Here is a 26,317-nt window from a genome sequence, read left to right as displayed (position 1 = left end):
TTGGATTTGTAAGATGACCGGCACACTGGAACCAGCACTGTTGTTTTTTCCTGAGGCAGATGGAGATCCACAGTCTTCCTGTTTGATTCCGTTGACTTCATTGTAAGTGGAACTCAAACTTATACAGCTCACGTCGACTGTTGATGAACTGTCCAACTTAGATGCATTTAGTGTCTGTTTGGTCTCTGTGTGGGCGGACAGTGGCGAATGGGACACAGATACAGTCTGATCTCCGTTCTGCAAGACCTCTATGGCTATCGTCTTTACGCTTTCAGCCTCTGAGTCCTCTGGTGTTGGTGACATTGCCTCGTCGCTGCCCTCGTCTTCCTTCTCCATCGCCACCACCATGTTCTCCTCCAAGAACTCCTCAATCTCTTCCAGAGTGGGCTGAAAAAGAATCGCCGCAGGATCCTGGAGCTCATCCAGAAGAATCGGGAACTCGCAATAGTCCTCTTTGGCTTGGTGCTGCACGAGGCCCAGCCTCTGGTCCCTCTTGGACTCCCAAGTGAGGCCCATAGGTAAAAGAGGGGCAGTTGAAGATGAGGGAGGTGGTATGGAGAGCAAGCTGCTGCTGCTGATGCTGGAGCTCATTGAGGTGGTCATTCCCTGCGAGAGGAGGAGATCTAGCAGGCTGTCTTGACTCTCACCTCCAGAAGAGCTCCTCGCCTCATAGCCGGAGTTTATGTGGGCGTGGGATTTGGGCGACGGCGATTCCGGGCTGGAGCAGAGGGAGGATCGAGGGCTGGAGGAGATGCTGAGGTCATCCTCAGAGAGCCCGGGCGAAGAGGACACCCCTTGGTAGGGGTGGTAGATGCACGCGTTGGTCACCATGACACCTCGGGACACCACCTCGCTGGCATCGCGACAGAGGCTGCTGTGGTCACACGCCGATGAGCTAGTATAGTACAGGAAGGTCTCCTCACCAAGCGGTAAGTGATCCACCATTCCTGTTAGGGTGAATGGCAGCTGGACTCTGCTCTGCTCTCAAGATGTTTTGATGCAAGTTTGGAGACTTGGCTAAATATTAATGAAAATGTCTCTCATCCTCCTGCGGAAGACAAAACAATTGGAAGCATCTGTTAGAGCAAGAATATCCTGTTTGGGAACACATTTTTGCAAGAAAACAAGTTGAAACCTACTTTAAAGTTGAATTGTAGTTACTCTAAATGATTATTGATTACTTCCAGCGGAGCCAGTCTAGCATCACTCTCTTTGGCAACATGAACATTGAGGTTAATATTCTACAAGGGTCCGTAAGCTTCACAGAAATGTGGAAGCGAGCAGACCGAGCGACTGAACATGATGACTTTTTGGCCTCTGCGCACTGCCTGCTGCACATGTATGAAAGAAGTTCTGTGTGTGTGTGTGTGTGTGTATAGCAGCTGGTGTGGCGTACATATGGCGTACACTGACCATGTGGAAACAGGAGTTCCCATTTCCCAGCTGCTATAAAGCAGGGCAGCCACATGGCTTGAGGGGGAAAAAATAGCAGATACAGAAGAGATGGCATTTATTCAATATTACTTGCTGCTTTTTTAATGATTCATACCATAAGACGGTTGCAAATAAGCATGATTTGCTACGTCATAACATTCAAGTGCCCTTTAAAACGAACAATGACTGTTTTGTGACTAGATCATTTAAAGCCATAAAAAGTTGTAACTGTAGGGCAACTTCAAATAAACCGTGAATGCGCCATCTAGTGTTCGGTGAGCAAATCCCGCTTTCCAAAGTGAAGCGTCAGTTCTCTCAAAGTCGGTCTTTTACGTATTTTAATATATTTATCGCTTATAATACGATAGCAAACATACTTGTATTACATAGCTGTCACTCTTTATTCAAGGTGCCATTATTTTGTATCTAAAAGAAGGCAAAACGTTTGACTTATTTGGTCAATGAGTAAAAAGGATACAAATGCTTCATCGAGGTAGTTTAAATAAAAAGAGAAGAAAAGAAATAAAGACAAGATAAATACTTGATGCACACTTTGGCTTAGCTGAGTGTGGAGTAATTTGCCCTATAGTAACCTCTGCCTCGCTTCAGCATATGCTGCATCCAAATAACTTCAGATATGCACGACGAAAAACTAAAACTCAATTGTGCATACAGCCGCGGCTTTGACATGTTGACGCAGTGCAAAGAGCCTGCCCGCGTGTGTAAAGTTGTTTTGTGTGCGTGTAATTTGTGCAAGTCGCGAGCGTGCCTCACACTGCGGCAAATCAACAACAGCGCGTACACGATGCACTGCACGATGCGCGCGCTTGTGTGTGCGTGTGTTCTCTCACCTGTGCGTGTGAAAAACGAGGTTTTAACTCTCCTGACTGCACCGCGCTCTCCTCGTCCAAGTGTTCCTCCGTGCGTAATGGTGAAAACACTCCGCGGGTGGGTGCATAGCGCATTTCTCTCTCTCTCTCTCTCTCTCTCTCTCTCTCTCTCTCTCTCTCTCTCTCTCTCTCTCTCTCTCTCTCTCTCAAATGTACACGCAAGCACACACATCCTCAGTGCCTCTCTTGCTTTCTCATTGGGCTGTGCAGTTCAGTCACATGATCTCTTCTGGCCGTGTTGTGGGTTCGGTTTGTGAGGGCTCGCCTGCTCCGTGCGTCGCCATTGGTTCTTTGGTTGTAAAAGGAGGCCGGCGTGAGGGAATGCGTCAATGGAGAGAGTGAGAGAGGCTGGATCATGTGCAGAACACAAACAATGAACCTGACCCATTTTGTTGTTGTTTTTGTCCCCATTTTCTATTAGATGTACGATTCCCGTCATGCAAGTGACAGCCTTATAGAGGAACAGAATAGAAGGAATTGCAATTTTTCTCAAATTGTTAGCCTAAAACACCAAACCCTACTGTCTGAACCAAATGCTCAGTGCCACTTAGTGGTCACTGTTTTGGTAGAACCTTAAGCACTTTTCATCTACTGTAGTTAGACACAACTTGCAAAAATGTTGACCGACTTTAATGTAAGCACAGGTAGCGAAAGTGAAACTCAACTCACGCACAAGTGTCTCAACATAAACACAGCAACTCAAAACTGACCACACCACAAACTGGCTAATAATGTCAAGAAACCAATCTTAGCCACTTCAGCGAGCACTAATTGTTTCACTGGAGAGAGACAAGAAGTTAGGTGGTCGAGGAGGAAGAGAAGAGCGAGGAGGAGGAAGACTAAGTCCAATTAAATATTTCAGATGAAATACGGGTAACTTTCGTAACTTTCATGTTCTTGTTCAAGGTTGGACAATGAGGGAAGCGGGAACGCAGCGAGTGCAGCCAAACCTAAGCAGATTCATTGTGTCCACCGTAGTCCGAAGAACTTTACAGTATGACTCTATACATAGCCGTACACAAACAAAGGTGTTTCATTTTCCATTATACTTTTAGGCCTTGTACTTTTTATATTTTTATTTGTTTTATTACTCGTGCTTAACAGGATTTAGGGTTTTTCTGTTTTGCAAAATGCATTTCTATTGTGAATTATACAGATGATTTCTACATCTTTATGATCTGATCATGGTTTTCCTTTTTTATGTTGCGTATAATGACTTTTCAGTGGGGGTTTTCATTTTGATTGACTCGAGATCTGTTTTGATGCAATAGTTTGGTTTTCCAGGAAGAGTCTGCCGTTTTGTGTAATGTAGTTTTAAATTTCTGGATTTGTGTTTAAGGTTTTGGGGAAATGGGAGAGGTTTCAAGATATGGGTCTGATCAATTGTGAAAATGCCATTTGGCAAGTTGACTGCGGCAAAGAATAACACTGTAATATTGTACTTACAGTTAAGTGTTTTCGGGAATACTGTGATTTGCCCAGCACTGGATGACAAGCACTCCTTTCACAGGCTTGCTGTTATGTAACCTGAGAAGCACAAGTCGGTTTCCATTCATCATGTTATATGATGAGCCATTGTGTCCTTCTATGAGTTAAAAAAAACTTAAAATAAAATCCCTATAAGAAATACCGGTACAAGGAAATTGCATCATGTTCATGTCTCTGAATCTTTGGACAATGGCGGCCACAGTGAATCTCCTTAGCACTACACCGCGCTCGCTGCATTTCCGCTTCCCTCATCGTCAAGGCGCGGACAAGAATATTTCATCTGAAATACGTAACTGTTCTTTGACTTTTACTGTACCTCCTCTCTCCCCTCTTCCTCCTCGACCACCTCTTACTCTTACTCTGTCTCTAAGACGGTCTCTATCCATTGTGAAACTTCAACAACTAGTGCTCCCTGAATTGGCTAATATTGGTTTCATTAGGCACAAGTGATATCAATTTTGAGTTGCTGTGTTTACGTTGAGACCCCTGTGCTTTAAGTGTGTTTCACTTTTGCTACTTGTGCTTACTATTATGCAACACAAGTGTGCAAAATGTGCTTTAGCATATTTTCCCATTTTCTGACATAGAATCAAACACTAGCCCAGTCATTCCCAAACTTAGAGCGCCGAGGCCCTATTTTAAATCTTAAATCAAATATAGTTTTCATAACCGGAGTGAGTTTATGTGATGGTGATATAAAAATACAAAGTTAAAATATGTTTGCAAGTTGTGTCTACCAATGTGAAAAGTGCTTGAGGGTCTACCAAAAGAGTGACCCATTCAATAAGTGGGTTCAGGACACTGAGTATTTGTTTCACACAATAGAGTTTTGTGTTTTAGCAATTGAGAAATACTCTAATTGTCAATGTAAGTGAAAGATGTTTTGTATTGTAAAACCTAAATAAATAAATTCGACCCAAGGTACTGGGTACTGGGACACCTTTAACTGTTTGGAACCAGTAGTCTTATCCCCCAATTTTAAAATAAATATCTGGATCCAGTGCTTTGGTTTGGTGGCTCATGCCCTGGTCTCTGTCATCTCCCAGAGTCTCTCCCTGTTCGTCTCCTCCTTTTATAGGGCCATATTTTCCCCTAGGCTTAAGTCCGAAAAGGCGTGCAGCGCCGCGCTGTTATGACTGCGCCCATTCCGCCGTCCACCTAATTCTATCATTTGCACACCTTCTGGCCATAACCCTGAAGTGTGGGTGCTCCCCCTATTCTCCCAAAGACTTAAGCACATTTCCTTATCTGCACTTCTGAGGCATGTAGGAAGTCTACTGCCCCGAGAAGGTGAAACATCATATTGCATGTTTTGATTCAGTTAACTGCTCCGACGGCTGGTGACGGCCCGCCCGGTGCGGCGGCTGACTCGCGCTGATTGTACGAGAGACACCTGGCCCACTCACCGACTGCCCAACGGCTTTAATGTGTCCCTACCACAGTAAGCTGACGGTCAAACGGTAAGATAATAATGTATTGTATATCATATTAAATGGTGAAAGAAAATTCTGTCCCAGCTGACTTTTTTTTCACCCACGCGAGGAGCATTTCCGCTTCATTGCGCCTGGTGAATAATTTGTTTTGATGTTATTCATATCACTGTCGGTCATGAAATCCGTTTAAGTGACACTAGTATGGTTGCTGGCCAATGCTGATCAACAACTGCTGTTTCACTCGCTTTTCTATTGATGGGTCGGCTCTAAACATTCATTCAGTCATGAGCACAGTAATATGATATCTGATTAAATTACTTTTCTTGGATTTATAAAATATTGAATACAGTAACACTTGCTCCTTTAAAACAGACTCTTACATGAGCGATGTGCACGTCTCACTGGCGACGATTAGCTTCTGTATTTGGTACAGAAGTTAATTTCACATTTAAAGTGTGACATATTTCCCAAATGGGCGGCACGGTTGGAAAACTGGTTAGCACATCTGCCTCACAGTTCTGAGGACCGGGGTTCAAATCCCGGCCCCGCCTGTGTGGAGTTGGCATGTTCTCCCCGCGTGGTAGGTTAATTGATGACTCTAAATTGCCCGTAGGTGTGAATGTGAATGCGAATGGTTGTTTGTTTATATGTGCCCTGCGTCTGTACACACATGCACAAGCACACACTCATTCCAATTTAAAAAGGACAGTGGCGTCTGGCCACCTGTAACGTTTCCTAGCTAGAAAAACGTCAGCTAAGTCCTACCCAACAACATGAAGAGTGACCTCCAGTTAAGGCAGCAAAAATGAGGCCTTGTCATGAGAACAGTGTGTTGGGATTGCATGGTAGGTGGGAGGGAGTGTGGATCAAAGCATTATTGAAGCAAAGTGGGGAGGGTAAAATAAAGTTCCCACCAAGTACTGTAAGTATATTTTTATTTATCCAAGTACTGTATGTTTTTTTTTTTTTTTAAATATACTTTTCTAACTTGTTAAAAAGGACAAACAGTAAAACAACATTCTAAAGATCCGTCAAATTTTGGGGTTGCTTTTAATCACTTTAAGGGTGCTGTGCATTACTCCAGAGTGGTGCCCCATTTGGATTATTAAAAGATAATTACCTTTATGTCACAGACCGCCAAGTTCTACAAATGTTAAGTTCATCTTGAAGATTGGCTTCGATCCGTCTGAACTTGTCCAACCAAAGTTAATAAAGTTGGCCAAATAGAACAGCATGGAAAGATCTAAAGCTTGGCATTTATGGGTTTTAGAATGCTCTTCATCTACTGTGTACAATAAGAAACCTTAGACTAATGTAATTGTTATACCAACATGCTGCAGTTATTCACAAATTGAGAATAACAATGTTACAATGATGAACAATACAATGATGAACAGTACAATGATGTACTGTATACTGTATACTACTGTATAGTCATATTGAGACCCTAACTGGTCTGCACCCAGTTTTATTTTTAATAAACAGGCAAATCATCAGTTTTCCTCTCCCTGTCACACCAAAAAGGTTCTTCTGTATTTAAAAAAGACAAATACAGTCTTTCCACAAGAGTGGAAGGTGTTGCAGCTGTCGGTTTTAAATGCCTAGCATTAGCAGTAGGACATATAGCCTAAGCACTAAGGCCATGGTGAACGTGTTGCATATGAGCAAGTGACCTATTCAGCACATGAGTTAGTTTGTTTCCATGTTGCCTAATGACATCACTAATAGAACTTTTGCTTGGACTGCAGGTAAGCAGACCTCATCAAAAACATCTATTCTTAGTTTGATTTGCTGGCACAGCTTATGTGACTTTTTTTTTTCTTTCTTCAGTGGGCTCGGATAAAAGATCCTCTTTCAGGCTGCTTGTAAATATCAGGAGTGATTTATTGTTTCCGTGTGCACGAAGCGGAGTCAAGGTGGCACATGTGTGCTCACACCATCTCACTTTGACGAGTAGATGCTGCAGTTTGTAAACGTGGCAAAACCTCAGTACCACGGCTACTGTCAGTGGTGGGAAATAACCAAGTCCAACTGCTTTGCTACTGTAGTTTAGATTTTTTCAAGTATCTAGATTGTAATTGAGTACTTATTTTTCTGATGACGTTTTACTTTTCCTCCCCATATTTATATGTACTTTTTTTTGTCAAAATAGGTTTAAAAGACGTACATTGAGAGAGGTAAAGTCAAGAGTAGTTCATGGCCTTATTTCAGTGAGTTGTTTGATGTTGTCGGCTACAGGAACGAGTCATGGTGTATATGTTGTGTCTTTTGTGAAAACCTGAAAACCACCAGTTTCTGGCATTCAACAATTTTCAGTCTAATCTGAAGAAACACATGCAGAGGTGTCTCTTTTCAGTTGTTATCATTAGCTAGCTTACCATTTTTTGTTGTTGTTTTTTTTGTTTTTTGTTAGTCACTTCACAACGTCAGCAAAGCTACGGGCAGGATTAACACTACGACAATTAATAAAAGTGGGAAACCTTTGTGTGTGCCACATACTGTAACTAATTTTGTTATGCCAAATGATAAAAATGGGTATTGAATATTAACAGTAAAAATTCATTTTCACACATTTTTACTTACCTAAGTACATTTCAGAATGTGTACTTTTACTACTTAAGTAAAGGAGTTGAATCAGAACTTCTATTTTTTAGCAGAGTCTTACATTTAAAAAGTATCTGTACTTCTATTTGCGGAGTGTGAGTACTTTTGCTATCGCTGGCTACTGTTATAAACACTGCACTGTAACTGTTTGTGCCACTGCTTTGACAGCAAATTTCAAATGGGATACTTTGGTTGGTACCTTTAAAAATCCAGTAGACCATGAGAAGTCAAGTCCAGAAGACAGAAGTTAATTTGTTTAGATTTCCAATCATTTAGGAGCAAATGGAACTAAAATGAATGTGTTTCAGGGGTTGAACTTTTGCCATCAGCAAATAAAAGATAAAGAAGTGACATTACATTACGGCCTGCATTTGTCTTTACTTTTATATAGCTTCGTATCATTTATTTGAGATGTGCACAGTGGCTTGTTTAAACATTGCAATGATTGCACCATAGCTGAAGTAATCGGTAATACTTCTCCTCTTAATTGAAAAGCGCCAACTTGTCTAAGGCAACTGTGCCAATGACAACATTTGAGGTTCAAATGAGTGTTTATAATTGCTGCTGCAAATCAAATCTACCACGGCTCATTTATTCTCACATAGAAGCTCTACAAGGAGTTTTTTGCACAAATGCCTCAAAAAGAAGTTGGTGTTTATTAGACCTGAAGCCAACATTTGGTAATGACTTTGTACTTATTACAGTTAATAAGACCTTGTTAATTGTTTGTGGCTTAGTAACACTTCATAATCATTCAGATTTATCTTTTGGTAATCTTATTTTATTGTCAAACTCTAAAATACTTGCAGCTTGTTTAGAAGTGAGCCTTTTCTGGTTCCTATCACAGAAAAACAACACAATTGTGGGCAGCTACTTACAAATGCTAACCTCTCTACTATTGCATATTTTCCTGTCATCCATGTAGTTTAAAATATTGACAGCTTCTGTCATGAACTGTAAAAACAGGGCACTTTGAGGTGCAGCTCCTGCCATGGTGTTAAAAGCGTCTCCTTTTGCACATTTAATGGCATTCAGTATCCATGTCAAATATAACAGCTGACACTGGAGCTTGCACTGAAAATGTGTTCCAATCGGAGGCCAATCTGAATTTAAAACAAACAAACTAACAAAAAAAACATAAATTCCTTTGTCAGACTGTTTTTTTACATTTTTTTTATCCATCCATCCATCCATTTTCTACCGCTTATCCGAGGTCAGGTCGGCAGTAGCTTTAGCAGGGACGCCCAGACTTCCCTCTCCCCAGCCACTTCATCCAGCTCTTCCGGGGGGATCCCGAGGCGTTCCCAGGCCAGCCGAAGGATGTAGTCTCTCCAGCGTGTCCTGGGTCGTCCCCGGGGTCTCCTCCCGGCGGGACGTGTCCGGAACACCTCACCAGGGAGGCGTCCGGGAGGCATCTGAATCAGATGCCCCAGCCACCTCATCTGGATCCTCTCGATGTGGAGGAGCAGCGGCTCTACTCTGAGATCCTCCCGAATGACCGAGCTTCTCACCCTATCTCTAAGGGAGAGCCCTGCGGAGGAAAACTCATTTCGGCCGGTTGTATCCGGTATCTTGTTCTTTCGACCCACAGCTCGTGACCATAGGTGAAGGTAGGAACATAGATCGACCGGTAAATCGAGAGCTTCGCCTTTCGGCTTAACTCCTTCTTTACCACAACAGATCGATACAAAGTCCGAATCACTGCAGACGCTGCACCGATCCGAGTGTCGATCTCCCGTTCCATTCTTCCCTCACTCGTGAACAAGACCCCAAGATACTTGAACCCTCCACTTGGGGCAGGAACTCATCCCCGAACTGGAGAGGGCACGCCACCCTTTTCCGACTGAGGACCATGGTCTCAGATTTGGAGGTGTTGATTCTCATCCCATCCGCTTCACACTCAGCTGCAAACTGCTCCAGTGAGACAGAACACCTCCGACAGAACTTTTTATTATTTTATTTTATTATTAATATTTTTTTAGAAACTTGTAAGCCTTAAGTGGTTACATTTTAAAAGTCCGCTTTAAGTTGCACTAATGTCACTAATTATACTGTCAACAGTCTCGCATCAAAATACTGAGTGAGAGGCCAGGCATAAGAAAGACAACGGACACAAATGTTGAAGAAAAATGAACAAACCAGTCAGAGAGGTCTTATTTTTAAACTGTGTGTTTATTATTTCAGTTGCTGTATGCAGTGTTATAAAACTGCAACTGAACAATTAGCATACTGTTAAATGAATAACTGTCTGATGGTGTCAATAAATCTGCTGAAGATTCAATACAGTGAACTTCCACTATTCATCAGAGACGATTCACAAGTACCGTACTTTCTTGTGTAGAATGCAAATTTTTTCCCCCGAAATTGTCAAAAGTCAATAGTGCGCATTATAAATGGGTATATGAGATAATGGAAAAACATTCACATTTTATAAATGTATGCTGCCATCTTGTGGTTATGAAAAAGCTGTACACTTTCATTCCAAAATGCCACTGCCGCCTAGTGGTTAAAAAAAGGTGTAGCCTACACTTTCATTCCAATACGACAGGGGTACGTAGATATGACTGTATATATGTACAGTTGTGCTCATAAGTTTACATACGCTGGCAAAATTTGGGAAATATAGTTTTTTTTAAATATGACTGCTGACTGAACAACAACCATCATTACTTTCTTTATGGTTATGTTTTGTTTAATGATAATGCTTTTCTGAAATGCTTAAAATCGTTTAATTTGAATCCCATTAAAATAAAATTCAATGGTGGCATAGGACTACTTTTGTCTAAATGAAGCTCCTCAAATCACTTAAAATTGTGTCTTTTGCACCAAGATGCCAGCAGATGACGCCAAAGCAATATATTTATTGCACAAAAACAGCAATTAGGTGATTTTTTTTAATTTATTTTTTTTAAGCTAAAAATGGCAAATAGGTTTAAAAAAAAAAGTCTGTGAATGTGCAAATCTGGGAATGTACAACTGCGAATATCCAAGGTTTACGGTATCTCCACCACCTTTGAGCAAATAATGAACCCATTAGTTATTGGTGAGGATATTTAACAATTTTTTTTAACCTTTTAAACATTACAAGGGGGCATTAGTCAACCTAGTTAATCTTATCTTATTTTAATCTTATTTTATGAATATATACTGATACGGATCATAATTTAGAGCCCAATTTAGATACTCACCATAATTTAGACCCCAGTGACGGGTGTGTTCTATTGGATTTCATTACAGATTACAGTCGCAGAACTCTTAATACAACTTTCTTATTGGATCCAATTGGATGGCGTGGATGTATTCAATGAAGTGTCGAGTGAATGCATGTCACTTACTTGCTCAGTAATGTAGTGCCAAGAGGTAAACAATGGTTCTTGTTCCTGCCCAACAAATGAATTGGTACCAGATGGTGGGTTCACACTCACAAATACCGACAAATAGGGCATGTTCTGTAAGGCCCACATGGACTTAATGAATCAAAGTGATTTATCCCCTCTGGCGGTGGTTGCAAACTGCCAAATGTTAAATGGGAAAAATGTGGGCAATTTAGATGCATTTTTGTCAAAGCTAAAATTCTGACAAAGAAGTGCTGCGATTAAGGATATTGGCAATGGAAGTATGTGTACAACTTATGACCTTAAAAATGACCATAATGACCATAAAAATGAATAATTATAATCCATTAGAGGCAGATGTTTTATTAGACTTGGATTTATTTGAGCCCTGTTTGGCATCATTTATTGAAACTATAACCAAATACTATACATTCCTGGTTCAGGCAACCTTAAACTTTGTCTCACTGTATGTTATTGTACTATTACCCCCTGTATGACATGTTTTTCACCTTATATAAACAATATGTTTTTCATAGCATTGATCAATATACTTTATCTGTGGCACAAGATAATAAATACTAGCGCAGCACAGCGATATCTACAGGAATACATTCGAACAATAATTAACCCTGACAAACATTGGCAGGGAACTTTGCCATTGTCAACCAACTACCACTATGTATCCTACCAAACATTTTCAGAATTAAATGGATGAAAACAAGGAAAAAAAGAGATAAAAGATTTTAATAGTCAATTGAGTTGCCCAATGTGATTCCTTGCTATACAGTATAAAATTGCCAATTATTAATTTTAAAGTGTATTATTATTATTATTTTTATTATTATTATTATTATTATTATGTTCTCTTACATCTTCCAAGTGTAAGTACATTTTGTAATATGAATGAATGAATATAGGTTTATTTCAAACAAGTTAGAATAAAAGTACAAAATATACTAAAATATAAAATAAATAGAATAGCTTAATAATATCACTATTATCAAAAATATTTTAATGCTATAACTGTGCAGGTGCGGCATACGTCAACCTCGGTTTGCACGAGAGCTGAGGTGCGAATGAGTCAGCCTTTTCTACAAACAAGCTAACCCTGTTGTACAAGTGTTGTTTTGACCCCAAGTTGGCAGCAGACTTCAAAATATGAGCAGGTCAGCTGCAGTCCAATGAAGTAACCAGTAGAGGACGATAGTATTTATGGCTATGGACTTTACGGGGGGGAAACATCCCATGACACACAAAACCATCATGTGTGAGCGTCTGGCCGTCAACAGCAGCAGGCACCTACAATACACATACAGTACAGTGCATACATGTACAGCAACACTGTGTTAAGTCAGTCTACTATGGCTACTGCTGCAGTACTGAAGAAACCACATAATTATTCCATGAACACATTTCCTTACATCGAGGCAGAGGTGGGCAGAGTAGCCAAAATTTTTACTCAAGAAAGAGCACAGTAGTCAGGAGACTGTTGTTTGACAATGGCATATTGTCACCCAGGATAATTGCCAAGTCATGGGTGGAGGCCCTCGGTGAGGGAGGTGGTATTATGTACAGCGGGTACGGAAAGTTTTCAGACGCCTTACATTTTTCACTCTTTTTTTATATTGCAGCCATTTGTTAAAATCATTTAAGTTAATTTTTTTCCTCATTAATGTACACACAGCACCCCATATTGACAGAAAAAAACATAACTGTTGACATTTTTGCTGATTCATTAAAAAAGAAAAACTGAAATGTCACACAGCCATAAGTATTCAGACCCTTTGCTGTGACACTCATATATTTAAATTTCTTCTGATCATCCTAAAGATGGTTCTACACCTTCATTGGAGGCCAGATGTGTTTGATTATACTGATTGGACTTGATTAGGAACGCCACACCCCTGTCTATATAAGACAGTGCATGTCAGAGCAAATGAGAATCATGAGGTCAAAGGAACTGCCTGAAGAGCTTAGAGACAGAATTGTGGCATGGCACAGATTCTGTCTCTAAGGTTACAAAAAAAATTCTGCTAAACTTAAGGTTCCTAATAGCACAGTGGCCTCCATAATCCTGAAATGGAAGACGTTTGGAATGATTGGAACTCTTCCGAGAGCTGGCTGCGCGGCCAAAGTGAGGAATTGGGGGAGAAGAGCCTTGGCGAGAGAGGTAAAGAAGAACCCAAAGATCACTGTGGCTGAGCTCCAGAGATGCAGTCGGTCGATGGGATAAAGTTCTACAAAGTCAACCATCACTGCAGCCCTCCACCAGTCGGGGCTTTATGGCAGAGTGGCCCGACGGAAGCCTCTCCTCAGTGCAAGACACATGAAAGCCCGCATGGAGTTTGCTAAAAAAAAAAAAAAACACACCTGAAGGCCTCCAAGATGGTGAGAAATAAAATTCTCTGGTCTGATGAGACCAAAATAGAAATTGTTGGCCTTAATTCTAAGTGGCATGTGTGGAGAAAACCAGGCACTGCTCATCACCTGTCCAATACAGTCCCAACAGTGAAGCATGGTGGTGGCAGAATCATGCTGTGGGTGTGTTTTTTTTCAGCTGCAGGGACAGGGAGAATCGAAGAAAAGATGAATGTGTCCAAGTACAGAGATATCCTGGACGAAAACCTTCTCCAGAGTGCTCAGAACCTCAGACTGGGCCGAAGGTTCACCTTCCAACAAGACAATGAAACCTAAGCACACAGCTAAAATACCGAAGGAATGCCCTCAGAACAACTCGGTGACTGTTTTTGAATGCCCCAGCCAGAGCCCTGACTTTAACCCAATTGAGCATCTCTGGAAAGACCTGAAAATGTCTGCCCACCAACGTTCACCATCCAACCTGACAGAACTGAAAATGATCTGCAAGGAGGAATGGCAGAACATCCCCAAATCCAGGTGGGAAAAACCTGTTGCATCATTTCTAAAATGACTCATGGTTGTATTAGCTCAAAAGGGTGCTTCTACTAAATACTGAGCAAAGGGTCTGAATACTTATGAACTTAAATTATTTTGGCAAATGGCTGCAATATAAAAAAGAGTGAACATTTTAAGGGGGTCTGAAAACTTTCCGTACCGACTGTAAATTGTGTAAAAATTCAGAAGCGCTTTTTCAGACATATTTTTTAAAAAAGGCAGCTGACGTAAGATTTACTTTAATTTCACACTTGATGGGAAGGCACTCCAGAGACTCAACTATTTTAAACATCCATCCATCCATTTTCTGAGCCGCTTCTCCTCACTAGGGTCGCGGGTGTGCTGGAGCCTATCCCAGCTATCATCGGGCAAGAGGCGGGGTACACCCTGAACTGGTTGCCAGCCAATCGCAGGGCACATACAAACAAACAAACAACATTCGCACTCACGGGCAATTTAGAGTCCCCAATTTATGCATGTTTTTGGGATGTGGGAGGAAACCGGAGTGCCCGGAGAAAACCCACGCAGGCACGGGGAGAACATGCAAACTCCACACAGGCGGGACCGGGGATTGAACCCCGCTCCTCAGAACTGTGAGGCTGACGCTCTAACCAGTCGCCCACTGTGAAGCCTATTTTAAACAACTAAAGATACATTTTTCATTATAGAGTATGTCCACTTTTTATTTCTGTTAATTTTATTGACAACATTTAGGCAACTGGGCAGTGGGTGTCTGTGAAGGTGTCCAACATTTAAAATGTGGTGCTGATCCAAATTATGATTGTTTGGCCTTGGAGGAGGTCATTCACTTTTTTAAATAGTGGGCCTACCCATTTATCCTCCAACTTCAAAACAAAAGAGCTCACCCGCCAACACAAACACGCTCGCCTCACTGTAGCTTTAAGATCTCAGACAGCTTAGGTGGCTTTTACCTACAATCGCACATTTCATCCTATTATATGATTAAGTCTGCTTGCCTTTCGCCTACATACGCAAGCAACTCACTCTCAAGAGTATGTATAGTCATGTAGAGCAGGGTCAGGGAAACTTTTGTTCTCAAGAACCATGTTTGATTTTTAAAACACACAGATGGGCTCGGTCATTCTTAGATCAGTTAAAAAAATGTTACAATGTACTAGTAAAATAAGTAAAATCGTTTATTTTAATATAACAATAATAATTGTGTAATTTTATTAATTACAGTATAATTAATGTAATTATACTTAATTAAAACATCATTTAACAAGATGAATAAAAGATTGCTACATGTCTAAAATTTATTGTACAATTTCTTTTCAATTTTATTATTAACAGTAAATCAACTCATCAATTATTTATGTACCTTAATGAGTGAAAACGAAATTTACAATTAAAAAATGCATTGAAATTAACCAATTTTAGGAAAAGAAATTATTTTTTTTTAAATTTAGAATTTTTTGAAAGGTTGAATTCAAGAAAACAACGCCCTCGTCAAGGATCTGCTGGTGTCCTTCAATAGGTTCCCTGTAGAACGTACAGTATACTGACATACTGCATTCCAGTGTGGTTTAGCAGCTGCACTGCACCCAAAAATACAGCAAACCTGAGGATCATCAACACACAGCACAAAAAAAAAGAAAAAAAAGAAAATCATCACTTCTGCCCTCCTCTACTTAGAGGAGCTGTTTCAGTTGCTGCTTTAGAAAAGCCGGCAACATCCCGAAGGACTGATCATCACCTATTTCAACCGCTGCCCTCAGGAAGGCGGTGCAGGACAATAAAAACCAGATCAAACAAACTGAGAAACAACAACATCAAGGCAATCTTGCTGTTTCTTCCTGAACTAATGGGACGGCATACAATTTCATTGAAAAGATGGCTAAAACAAAATACCCACAGGCCTTGTGTGTGGCCCAGAGGCCATACTTTGCCTAAGCCTGATCTAGACTAATAAATACCTATTGATTCTTGCACATTCTTATGCACATTTTATGACACTGGCGAGTAAATAGTTTATGTTTTCACATTTTGGTTTTAAGGGTTTAAAAGAGAGTTGATTCAACTGAAGATCAAAGTAAAGCACAGTATACATACAGTATATTTGTCCTTTCTACAGCTACAGCCGCATGGTGATGTTGTGTTTTAGTATTATGGTCTGGTGCTTGTTGATAGTTAAAATAACAAACTGAAAAAATAAAGTAAAACACTGAAATACTTTCAATGCCAAACACAATCCGCTGACTGACCTCCAATTTGTTTTTCCCTTTGAAAATACGTGGAATCAATCCATACCGGGGTCAAACTGCCACCTTAATGAAACCTACATGAACTATACATGCATTTTCTTAACACAAATATAAAGACATTTTAACATACACATGTAAAAATACAAACGTTAACTAGAGTAAATTTTGAAATGTAAAAAACAAAACAAAAAAACAAGTAAAAGGCATACTCACCCTTAACTTCGATGACATATGACACAAGGAAGGACCTTACTCTTGTGATTGGGAGCCGAGTCTCTTTAAGAAAACGGAAACACTGCTCACTCTGGCATACATTCCATGTTTTTTATTTTTTTTATTTGATTAAATATTTACATGTATATATTTTATCTATTTTTGTTACCAGTGCCATTTTATTGGCGAATTAGCCATATTTCAGTGAGCAACTAAGACAGAGACAGGTGGAACACTTTCTTACGTCACAATTCCATTTCCAGTCTTGTAGTCTTTGCCACTTTTTTTCTCTTTGCCATCCTTTTTGGTTTGTATTGATTTACAACTTCAATAACAATAGTGTATTTTAAAAAATGGTACTTTGTTTGTACATAGTCCTGTATTGTACTTATATGCAATGTTAAACCTTCCTAACCCGAGAGTACAGACAACTTCAAATGTGATCAGACTCATTTACTGATGACGCAGCAGATGGGCCTAGGCCAGAACTGAACCAACCACCTTTCACCTCGCATAACACATTCAACCTAGTTAACCAATGGATTTAACTTGCGCTGTAGTTAGTAGAAAACTAACACAGAAAATTACAAGTGTATTAATGGTGGCAAATGACCGCTGTGTATCCCACCCGATTTCCACCAATTATTCATGACATATTATGCACCATAAAACACAAAGGTTTTTATTCAGGCTTCAAAAGTAACTTTACCCAAGTATTGTCTGTCCACAGCAATAAGAATAAGAATAAGAAAAAAATAAGAAAAAAAAGAAAATTACGAATAAGAATAAGAGTAAGAATACGAATGAAGGTAAGTATGGAGAATAGTCTTCAGTCATTTTTTTACTTGGAAAATATCATAATTCTTTGCAAGTATGACACAAACATGTATTTTTAATTGACGTAAGCCTCCATACCCTGTGTTTTTAGCACCTTTACGATTCTTCCTTCCCCTGCCTGGTACTTGGGCATGTATGTTGTCATGCGGGTTACAGTAAAAAAAAAAGTTTCTTGGGACAAAATAGCAGTGAAGGAAGAGTGAAGCAACAGTTTTGGAAGTGAATACTGTATAATGAAATGTGGGTGCAGGTTTGTTTCAAGGTTAAAGAGTAAGCGGATGACAGGTTGACGACCCCTGACTACATGACACGATGACGCACATTTTATATGTAACAGAGTCCACTTCTCAACACCATACTTGCTTTGATTTGATTGACAGGAATTTTGTTTGTACTGTTATTGTTTTCATTTCAACTGCTTGGCTGTATTCGTCAACAGAAAATAAGACTAATTAACTCACAAATTAAATCATTTAAATCTGCCATACATTTTTGGTCTTATTTGCTTTATTCCTGTTCCATTTGTTTAACCTATAAAACCACAGCAAGGCCAAGGTTCAACAAGCACCTTTCAAAGCTTGCCAATCAAATCTGTTACCAAAAAAATCATGTGGTTGTGTGCAAATATTTGCTATGTTCCATGTGTAGTACAGTTCAGGGTGTACCCCGCCTCCTGCCCGATGACAGCTGGGATAGGCTCCAGCACGCCCGCGACCCTAGTGAGGAGAAGCGGCTCAGAAAATGGATGGATGGATATATATATATATAATATATATATATATTTTTAGATTGTATTTGTAGATTTGTATTGTAATTCCTCTACTCAATAAATTGCATTGTGTGTCGTGAAATAAAAAAAAAAAAAAGAAAAACTCATCCCAAACGGACATGTTCTACTCGGGAAAATATACAAGTGCTGTTCCCTTAAAAGTATGAGTTGGCTATTAAATCGGGTTCCTCCACACTTAACTCAGTCAGGCCGTCCCCTGACTGTTCAAAATCATCCAAAATGTTGTGGCAGCATGAGGAATGAAATGATTTCATCCACTCTCTTCCTCATTGACCTATCCAAAAGTAGTTTGATACAATACACATGCCATTTGGATGATTTATCATTTAAGTAATGCCTCCTCTTAGAGACACAGTGAGAGCTTACTTGTTAGGCAGGAGATGTATCGCCAAAGCACTTTTGAATTGGGTTGCATCCTCCCTCTGAGATTATAATTTTTTGAGTGGATTTGAGGGCATTGATGTGTATGAGGGAAGTAAGCAAGTCTCATTTATGTATGCTGTTAAAATGATTGTTTTGACACTGGTGGCACAGCATGGCAGCCATCTGGAGGATGAGTGTATTGGAAAAAAATTACATATAGTAAATAAAGCATCTAAAGACACTGTAAAGTCATTTCTTTGTTTTGTTGTTTTGTCACATTTAAAATATTTTTTTTGGTCCTTTTACAGGGTTTTTAACAAATGTATTAGGTCACCTGTCTTAAAGACGCCATCCACCATCATGAAGTGCTTTAATGAGAACTCTTTCAGTTTCAGCAAGCTCTCAACGTTTGCGTCGTTCTAGCACAACATTCAACCGCTGCATGCAATGCAAGTAAATAAGTATAGTTGGAAATCTTAATCAAAGAAAACATATCCTTTACAGTACTGTACATATGAAAATTCATGGATAACAATAATTATATTGTAGCATTAAAAATAAAATTTTAGTAAAAGTACTTTTACCTACAAGTGTGTGATGTGACAAAACTTACATTGGTTGTGGTCTAATAAATTTGTTAAGCACTGCATAAAATAAAGAACATTGAAGTTCTGTAATTTAAACATGGACTACAAACCGAAGCAATTTTGGAAACAGTTACAGATAATTGTCTAGCAATTATTACATAATAGGAATCATAGCATGTGACCTTTGAGTCCAGCTACATGCATCTCATATTGAAAAGCAACAGGGTATTATGGGTTGGCCAGCCTATAAAATCAAATGTGTTATCACCCTCTTTGAAAATATAGCAACAAGAAATTTCAAAGCTGTACAATGGCATCAATGTGAATGAAACACTACAAGAATAATGAGCAATAACAACATTATGACCATTTGCGGTTTTGTGCAGTCTAATGAGCTCCAATACAATGGCTGTATCAAATAATCTGCCTTTATAAAGAAAATAAAGTTCAGTTTGAGAGATATTAATTCGTAATATGTTTGCGATTGTGGTTGTAGTTTCTGCAGTGGTGTAGGATTGTGTCTAATATTTGGATTCTGCCAGGTAGCAAAATGAGGTAACCAGAGTATGGTTCTTACAGAAGAAGCAACTTGTACTGCAAAATATCAAACCACTCCTTCATCGAGGTATTCACTCAGGACTCTCAGGAGAGTCTTTTACACGTACAAACGTACGTTTGTAGTGACCTTGGCCCGATAACCTTGTCCACAGCGCCTCTCAGCTTTGCCAGCGTAACAACAACAAAAAGCTGTTTTATGAACAACTTGTGAGGTCAGTGGAAAAACAGAGAGCCCTAATTGTTGTTATTGCTAATGCTACTGGTGTTTTTTATTGCATGCTTTTGAACATGACGCCACCTCGATTATTTACTCTGTATTAATGTGCAGCATTGAACATCTGTCACTTGAAATCAATCAAAATCAGTCTCCCATAGCTTTAACAAATTACTTTATGAACGCTGTGACCAAGCAATTTGTTTTGGTAAATGCTCGCACACAATGTAACGACAGTCTGTCCATGTGTAGTTAAGTTTGTTTGCTCCAAACTTTAAGTCAATCTCTTTTTTTATTCCCTTCCTCTTCCCAAACTTGCAAGCTTCATTGATAGTTGGCCACACTTTCCCTGAGCTAAGCCTCTCTGACCCAAAGTCCCACAAAACCTGTTTTGTCCAAGTTCCCTTTAAAAAACACACCTTTTGGCCAAATGTCGCTCCTCACTCTGCTTTCCAAGCGGCTATTAATACAGAGTTATGTTCAGAAAATGTGAGTTGTCATGACATCAGAATATGCTTGTTGCTGTTGCAGAGTAAGTGAGTGATTGATGCGGTAAATCACTTTTGGTAAGTACTTAGGAGGCTATCGTCAGACTGAGCGCACTACAGTGCGCTCCTTCACTTTTGGACTCCTCCTGTCTTTTCCTCACTGCTGCACCATTCTGACTTAAGTTGCATGTTTACATCCAGAGGCCTCTTTAGAACGTTCTGTGTAATCGTTCTGAACAGTCTGCCCGTCAGCCAGATTCACCATGCACATGATTCATCACTTTTCCGCATCGCTGCTAGTGTCCGCTGCACTTGTATGCAGCATATTATACAATACATACATAATAAACAACCTATACAGTGAGTCCCTGTGCAGATTTCTACTGATCAGAGTTTACACAATGAATATTTCCATACAACAAATAACTTTTTTTTTTTTTACAACCACTTTCAAGGCATATTAGTGTCAAACTTAAAAGAATGAAAAGGGTAAAACAACCAGAAAAAAACCCTACTTTTTAAAGTACAAACAAGTCAAAATTTTAGGAGAATAAAGTCATAATATTATGGGGAAACCGCCACAATTAGACTGAAGCCGTAAGTTTTGATTTCATGGCAATGAAGTTGCCATATTTTGAGAAATCTGTTGCAATTACTCAACATTTAAAGACCCTGTACAGTAATTTCTGTGTTTTGTTTCTAAATACGAATCTTTGTACATTAAATATATTTGAAGATAAGTGCAAAGATTTAGTGGTAAATTGTTGCGATGTAGCATTAAATGTTTTTCCAACATCTCAGTAGTCCGCATTTTTTGGGCAGGGCTAAAAACAAGCCCAAGTACGCACTTGGGCTTTCTGGCATGAGTCGACCGTCATTCCATCAGTGGCTATTTGGCGCAATTGCAAGTTGCTTAGTAATAATAATTTGGCCCATTTCTACAAGCTGTGCCTACAACCTGAAAAAATGCATCTTCCCTGAAGTGTTATCCCACACATGGCGCACGAAGGGAGGTGACGGGTGGATTGGATGGCTTCGCTGCCGGTCTGCGACCCTGCTAGTGGCTAGTAGCTAGTAGCCAGTAGCCATTAGCCATTAGCGGGCGTGCAGAGAGCTGGCGGACCAGCTTTGGGGCCGTCCAACACTCCACAGCCTCGCTCCATGTGCTCCATTAGATCCACACAACAGAGACACTTCAGGGAAAGTTAACAGTTAATTACGTTTGCTAGTCTCTGAGCTAAGGAGCTAGAGAGCTAAAGAGGTAGCGAGCTAACAAGCTAGCGAACGCACAAGAGAGATGGTCTTGGAAATAATCACCTGCTAGTGAGCACGCTAGAGGGATGGTCATGGAAATAATCACCTAAGAGTACATGTCCAACATTTTTAATTACTCAAGGATTAACGCCCGCTCCACACCAACAGGTGATTGACCCCAACTACACATGTTCCAACCTGCTGCAATGGAAAAACTGTGGCTGCTGGTGTTCTTATATGTTTTGAAGGTCCACATATACTTTACTGTCTATCCATCCGTTTTTTACACCCTCACTAGGGTCTCGGGTATGCTGCAGCCTATCCCAGCTAACTGGCGAGGTCCACCCTGAACTGGTTGCCGGCCAGTTGCAGGGGACATATAAACAAACAATAATTCACACTCACATTCACTCCTACGGGAAATTTAGAGTCTTCAATTAACCTACCATGCATGTTTTTGAACATGCAAACTTCACACAGGCAAGGCCGGATTTGAACCAGGGTCCTCAGAACTGTGAGGCGGATTGTTGTGAAAGAAGAAGAAGAATCACCTTTTATTGTCATGAACATGCATGCATGCACACGAAATTTCTTCTCTGCATTTTACCCATCACAGTGAACAAATACACATGTTAGGGGAGCACACTGGAGCAGGGGGCAGCTGAAGCGCCCGGGGAACATTTCGGGGTATCGGTGTCTTGCTCAAGGACACCACAGCCGTGGGTCCGGGGGATGTTGGCGGATGGTCCAGTCGGGGTCTTGAACCTTTTTTGTTGTTGTAGTTTTTGAACAATGCAAAAATATAAAAATAATCTCATTTATTAGATGCCCTTGGTTGTGTTTTCACCAAGGACCTAGGTGCAATACATCACCCCAGTCACAATTAGTGGGTAAAATAAGAGTTTGAGTCACCTGAGATTTCTTGCTGTCATTGTTAAAGGCTTTTTATTTATAAGAGGAGAGGCGACCTTCAGAGAATAATAACTCAAGCTTGCAGTCTTGCCTTGACTTCTCTCATAAGAAGCACACTTTTCAGAACTTGGCATCTGTTTCCTATGAGAGAACTCCGATAAATCTGTCCTGCATCAAGAGCGAGAGAGCAGTTAGCGATGGGGTTGGAGAACATTCGTGCAGGGGATAGACCTTTCCCTCAGAAGACACTCAAATTGGATAGTCACAATGTTAAAATCTACAGGGTGATAACAATGAGAGCGGAATCACATACATTCGGTCAACCTACACATTAATCCACAGCATCAAATTCAAGGCCAGCGGGCCAGATCTAGCCCTTTATGTAGCTTGCAAATGTTTGCCACTCGAGTTCTTGACTTCTGTTCAAAACTAGTTATTCATCATAAAAATGATAATGGGGCTTGGGACCAAGCCTTATCGCGAACATCAAAAATCGACACCCCCGGAAGAGTTTGTAATTGACTGTAGGTTGCAAAATCGTGGCAAAGAACTAATTTTGTCTCAATGAAGCTCCTCAACTAATTTGAACAGTTCCTTGGCAACTAGATGGCACTAAAGTACCACTTTAATTGCAAATATGTTTATTAGGGTCTGCACACAGAACATAGTAGCTTAGGGACGAGAAGTGTAACTGCCATGAGCTCTAACAGCTTGGTCTCTATTTTCGTTGACTGGCGTATATCTGCGCAGAGGCGAATTAGACACAGTATTGGTAATTTCGCTGATGAGCCCAAGCCGGCAAATTTATAAGAATTGGGTCTGAGCCACTGTGCGTGTCTACAGCCGACTTTCTTCGCTGCCAATCAAAGCAGCTCCTCTCATTCCCTTTAAATGTGGTGCAATCATAGTCTCGCATGGAGACATCTTTGTGCGGAACAGGACAATACGTAATTGCAGTGATCCGTGCGTGAGTGGAGCATTTGTCACTGCTTTCGGCAAGTGTGGCAACAGACAATGTGAGCGGGTACCCTTATTAAATACAGAATGAGCTGGTGATAACCGCTGACGACTTAAAATACGTACTCTATGTCCCTTAGGGAAACCATAACTACGACACGACCTCTTGTGTTGAAAGCAAGTTTGACGGCCCCTGCATAAAACCATTGAAAGTCACAATTCAGTGGGCAGCACTTCTTCACACTTCACCATCCATTTGAAACAAAAACTTTCACATTTACCACTTTGTGTTTGACCAGCTTAGGCGTTCAAACATTTATTACACCAAAATACAATATAGACTCACCATTACACAAAATATAAAAGTTGGCTGTATTTCTACCAAGCGTCTACTGTAAAACTAGTGTTTTTTTTTTTTAAGCGTACCGTATAATGAATTCAAACATGATTTTCTGTACAGTAAATCTGAGTGCTGTTTATGAACATTTCTATACATGCATAAGTGAATGATGAGAGACAGACAAAAGCATCCTATTGTTAAAGAAGACCACGGGCTTTAACTCTTAGTCAGAATACTTTAGTCAAATGAGCTAGTGCCTTGCTGAGCATTTATTACTTTACACTATCTACTATTCTATCCATATGACAGGTTTTCTTGGTCTATGCAAGACAATGCACACAGTACATGATCGTCAAGTTAAATTTAAATATTCAGACATACGCCAAAAGCCACAATACTAGGTACACAGGCACTGTTTGTAATATTTTGTTAAATGGGTATCCTAAGCAAAATATTAGAAAGAGTTCTCACTATGATGCGGTGAAGCTCTACACCATTGCAAACCATCATTCAACATTATTGCCATTGTAATATGATTATTTTTTTTTTATCTTGTATTGGAGAGCTGTGAAGGTGTACCTAATGTCGTGGCTGCTTAGTGTATATCACGAATCTATTCAATTGCAGCGATCAGACTATTTTGAGCACTTGGACATTTATTCCCCAACATGCAAGGGACTCAAGGACAACGTTATCTTATATTACCATAATAACAAGGTTATAAAATTGATCCACATACTTGCACAAATGTTTACAGCATCCCGTTAAGCCACAATCGTCACAATGAAAAACACATGTTAAAAAATACACCATATGGATAAATTAGACTCGATTATTAAGTCATTTCATAACTATCATTATAAGTACTGTGTATGAAGACGATAGCTTTTCATGCATAATACTTATAGTTGTCTGTACAAATGACGGTCACAAGAGGGCGACCTTCGTTCACAGCTCAGTTTCTCGCAGCCAATGGCGTCGTGGCGGGGGCGCGGGGCATGCATAGGGCAAACATTACACTCAGGATCAAGTCTATTGCTTTTCAAAGAATGTACGCTTATCCATCAGGGAGCGTCCCCTCTCAAAAAATGCATACAATGAGAGAGAGAGAGAGTAACGTGTGACTTTTCTAATCCTCCTGTATTTACGTCACCCTCCATCCTCCATCTTCATTTCAGGCATCAAGCTAAAGTCTCCGGATCTTCCTTTTGTCCTCTTCACTTCCTTCCTTGCCCTCTTGCACCGGCCTCACTTTTCCTTTCTTCACTCCCTCCTCCTCATCCTCCTCTCTGCAGGGCAGCCAGCGAGGGAGACTGGCATTTCTCAAACAGCAGGAGGGCACATCTGCACCCAGCATCACTTCACGCTGTGAAAAGATGGGCGGGTGTGGCAAAATGAACCTGTGTGTGTAAAAGTGTTGTCCGTTAAGAATGAAGATACAAGTGGATCTTCCTACACGCCCAGCAACAAGTTATTCCTTTCTTTTGATTCAACTGAAGTAATATTGTCAAATTAGGAATTGAAATCCCCGCCGAAAAATTGAAAAGACCAAAGAAATAAGTGAATTGAGGACGCTAACATGTTGCAGCATAAACCAGAGAAACCAGAGAAATAGGCCCTCTAGTGGACGGAAACATCTGGGACCAAGTGCTTTGAGGCAATGCCAAGACGTCATTGCCACATCAGTGCTTTTATTGTGTGTCTATAATTTGACTTATGATTAGGAATCATTACAATGCAAAGTTGTTGTTGATTTTAGCTTCAAAATACAAATTTGCAAGTGGAGGGTGGACTTGGTTTCGGTATTTTGCTGATGTTGCACTTGACTGGTGAGAAGAGATGATGTGTCTTTTCACTTTTAAAAGCCAAAGTGAATTCACTGTTTGCGGTGAAGATGGGTCAAAAAGGAGGACAGAGTTTTAGGTGGACAGAGGCGGAGACGAGCGAAATCGCTTGGTGCGGTTACGGAAGCGGCGAGGAAGAGATGCCCGGCCGTGGTTCAATTCCTCGACTCTTCATGAAGGACAACAGCTGGTCGGGGATCTCGGCGAGGACGTCCTTAGCCAACCGTGCCATACTGAGGACTTGGTTTCCAGATCTGTCCACGTAGTCTCGGAATGGAACAAACTGGAGTGGCAGATGAAGACGAAGTTTGATTACTTGTTTGGACTAATTATGATGCGACAATGCTGCTGCAGCCATTTGTCCTGACAAATGGGCCAATTTAAGTGGAAAGAGATTCGCTCAATCAATGATATCACAAATTTATAACATTTCATCCAATCGCTTTCATTCTTTGTTTACCCAAACAACAGCAAAAAAAAACAAAAAAAAAAACTAACTATAAGATCTACAGATGCATTATTTATCCAACGGTTCAATTGCTTGCTTAGGAATCCTCTTCTCCATGGACTTTCCCATAGAAGCAGGTCTCTGGAGCTTTTTTTTTTATTGTTTTTTTAAAGTCAGCCTCATTGGTCTA

At 40.3% G+C, this 26,317-nt stretch overlaps 2 protein-coding genes across 4 annotated transcripts in view; both read right to left on the bottom strand.

Moving 5' to 3' along the window:
• Positions 1-2,462, bottom strand: part of klf15 (Kruppel like factor 15) — a 15,088-nt gene extending 12,626 nt beyond the window's left edge. Inside the window, exons 1-2 of the mRNA XM_061781469.1 lie at positions 2,286-2,462; positions 1-1,048 (exon numbers count right to left, since the gene is read on the bottom strand). The exon at positions 1-1,048 is cut by the window's left edge and continues 464 nt beyond it. Coding sequence (XP_061637453.1) covers positions 1-945 — 945 coding nt within the window. The 5' untranslated portion in view covers positions 946-1,048; positions 2,286-2,462. The remainder of the gene's footprint in view (positions 1,049-2,285) is intronic.
• Positions 2,463-23,779: 21,317 nt separating this feature from the next.
• The window catches only part of LOC133481977 (copine-9), a 92,423-nt gene continuing 89,885 nt past the window's right edge, over positions 23,780-26,317 (bottom strand). For all 3 annotated transcript variants that reach the window (XM_061781428.1, XM_061781435.1, XM_061781443.1), the window contains one exon: positions 23,780-25,962. In XM_061781428.1, the coding sequence (XP_061637412.1) occupies positions 25,798-25,962 (165 nt within the window). In that variant the 3' untranslated portion in view covers positions 23,780-25,797. The remainder of the gene's footprint in view (positions 25,963-26,317) is intronic.

The sequence above is a fragment of the Phyllopteryx taeniolatus genome, chromosome 1, assembly GCF_024500385.1.
Source record: "Phyllopteryx taeniolatus isolate TA_2022b chromosome 1, UOR_Ptae_1.2, whole genome shotgun sequence".
NCBI lineage: Eukaryota > Metazoa > Chordata > Actinopteri > Syngnathiformes > Syngnathidae > Phyllopteryx > Phyllopteryx taeniolatus.
The sequence above is the reverse complement of the archived record's forward strand: the minus strand, read 5'-3'. Positions and strand labels throughout refer to the sequence as shown.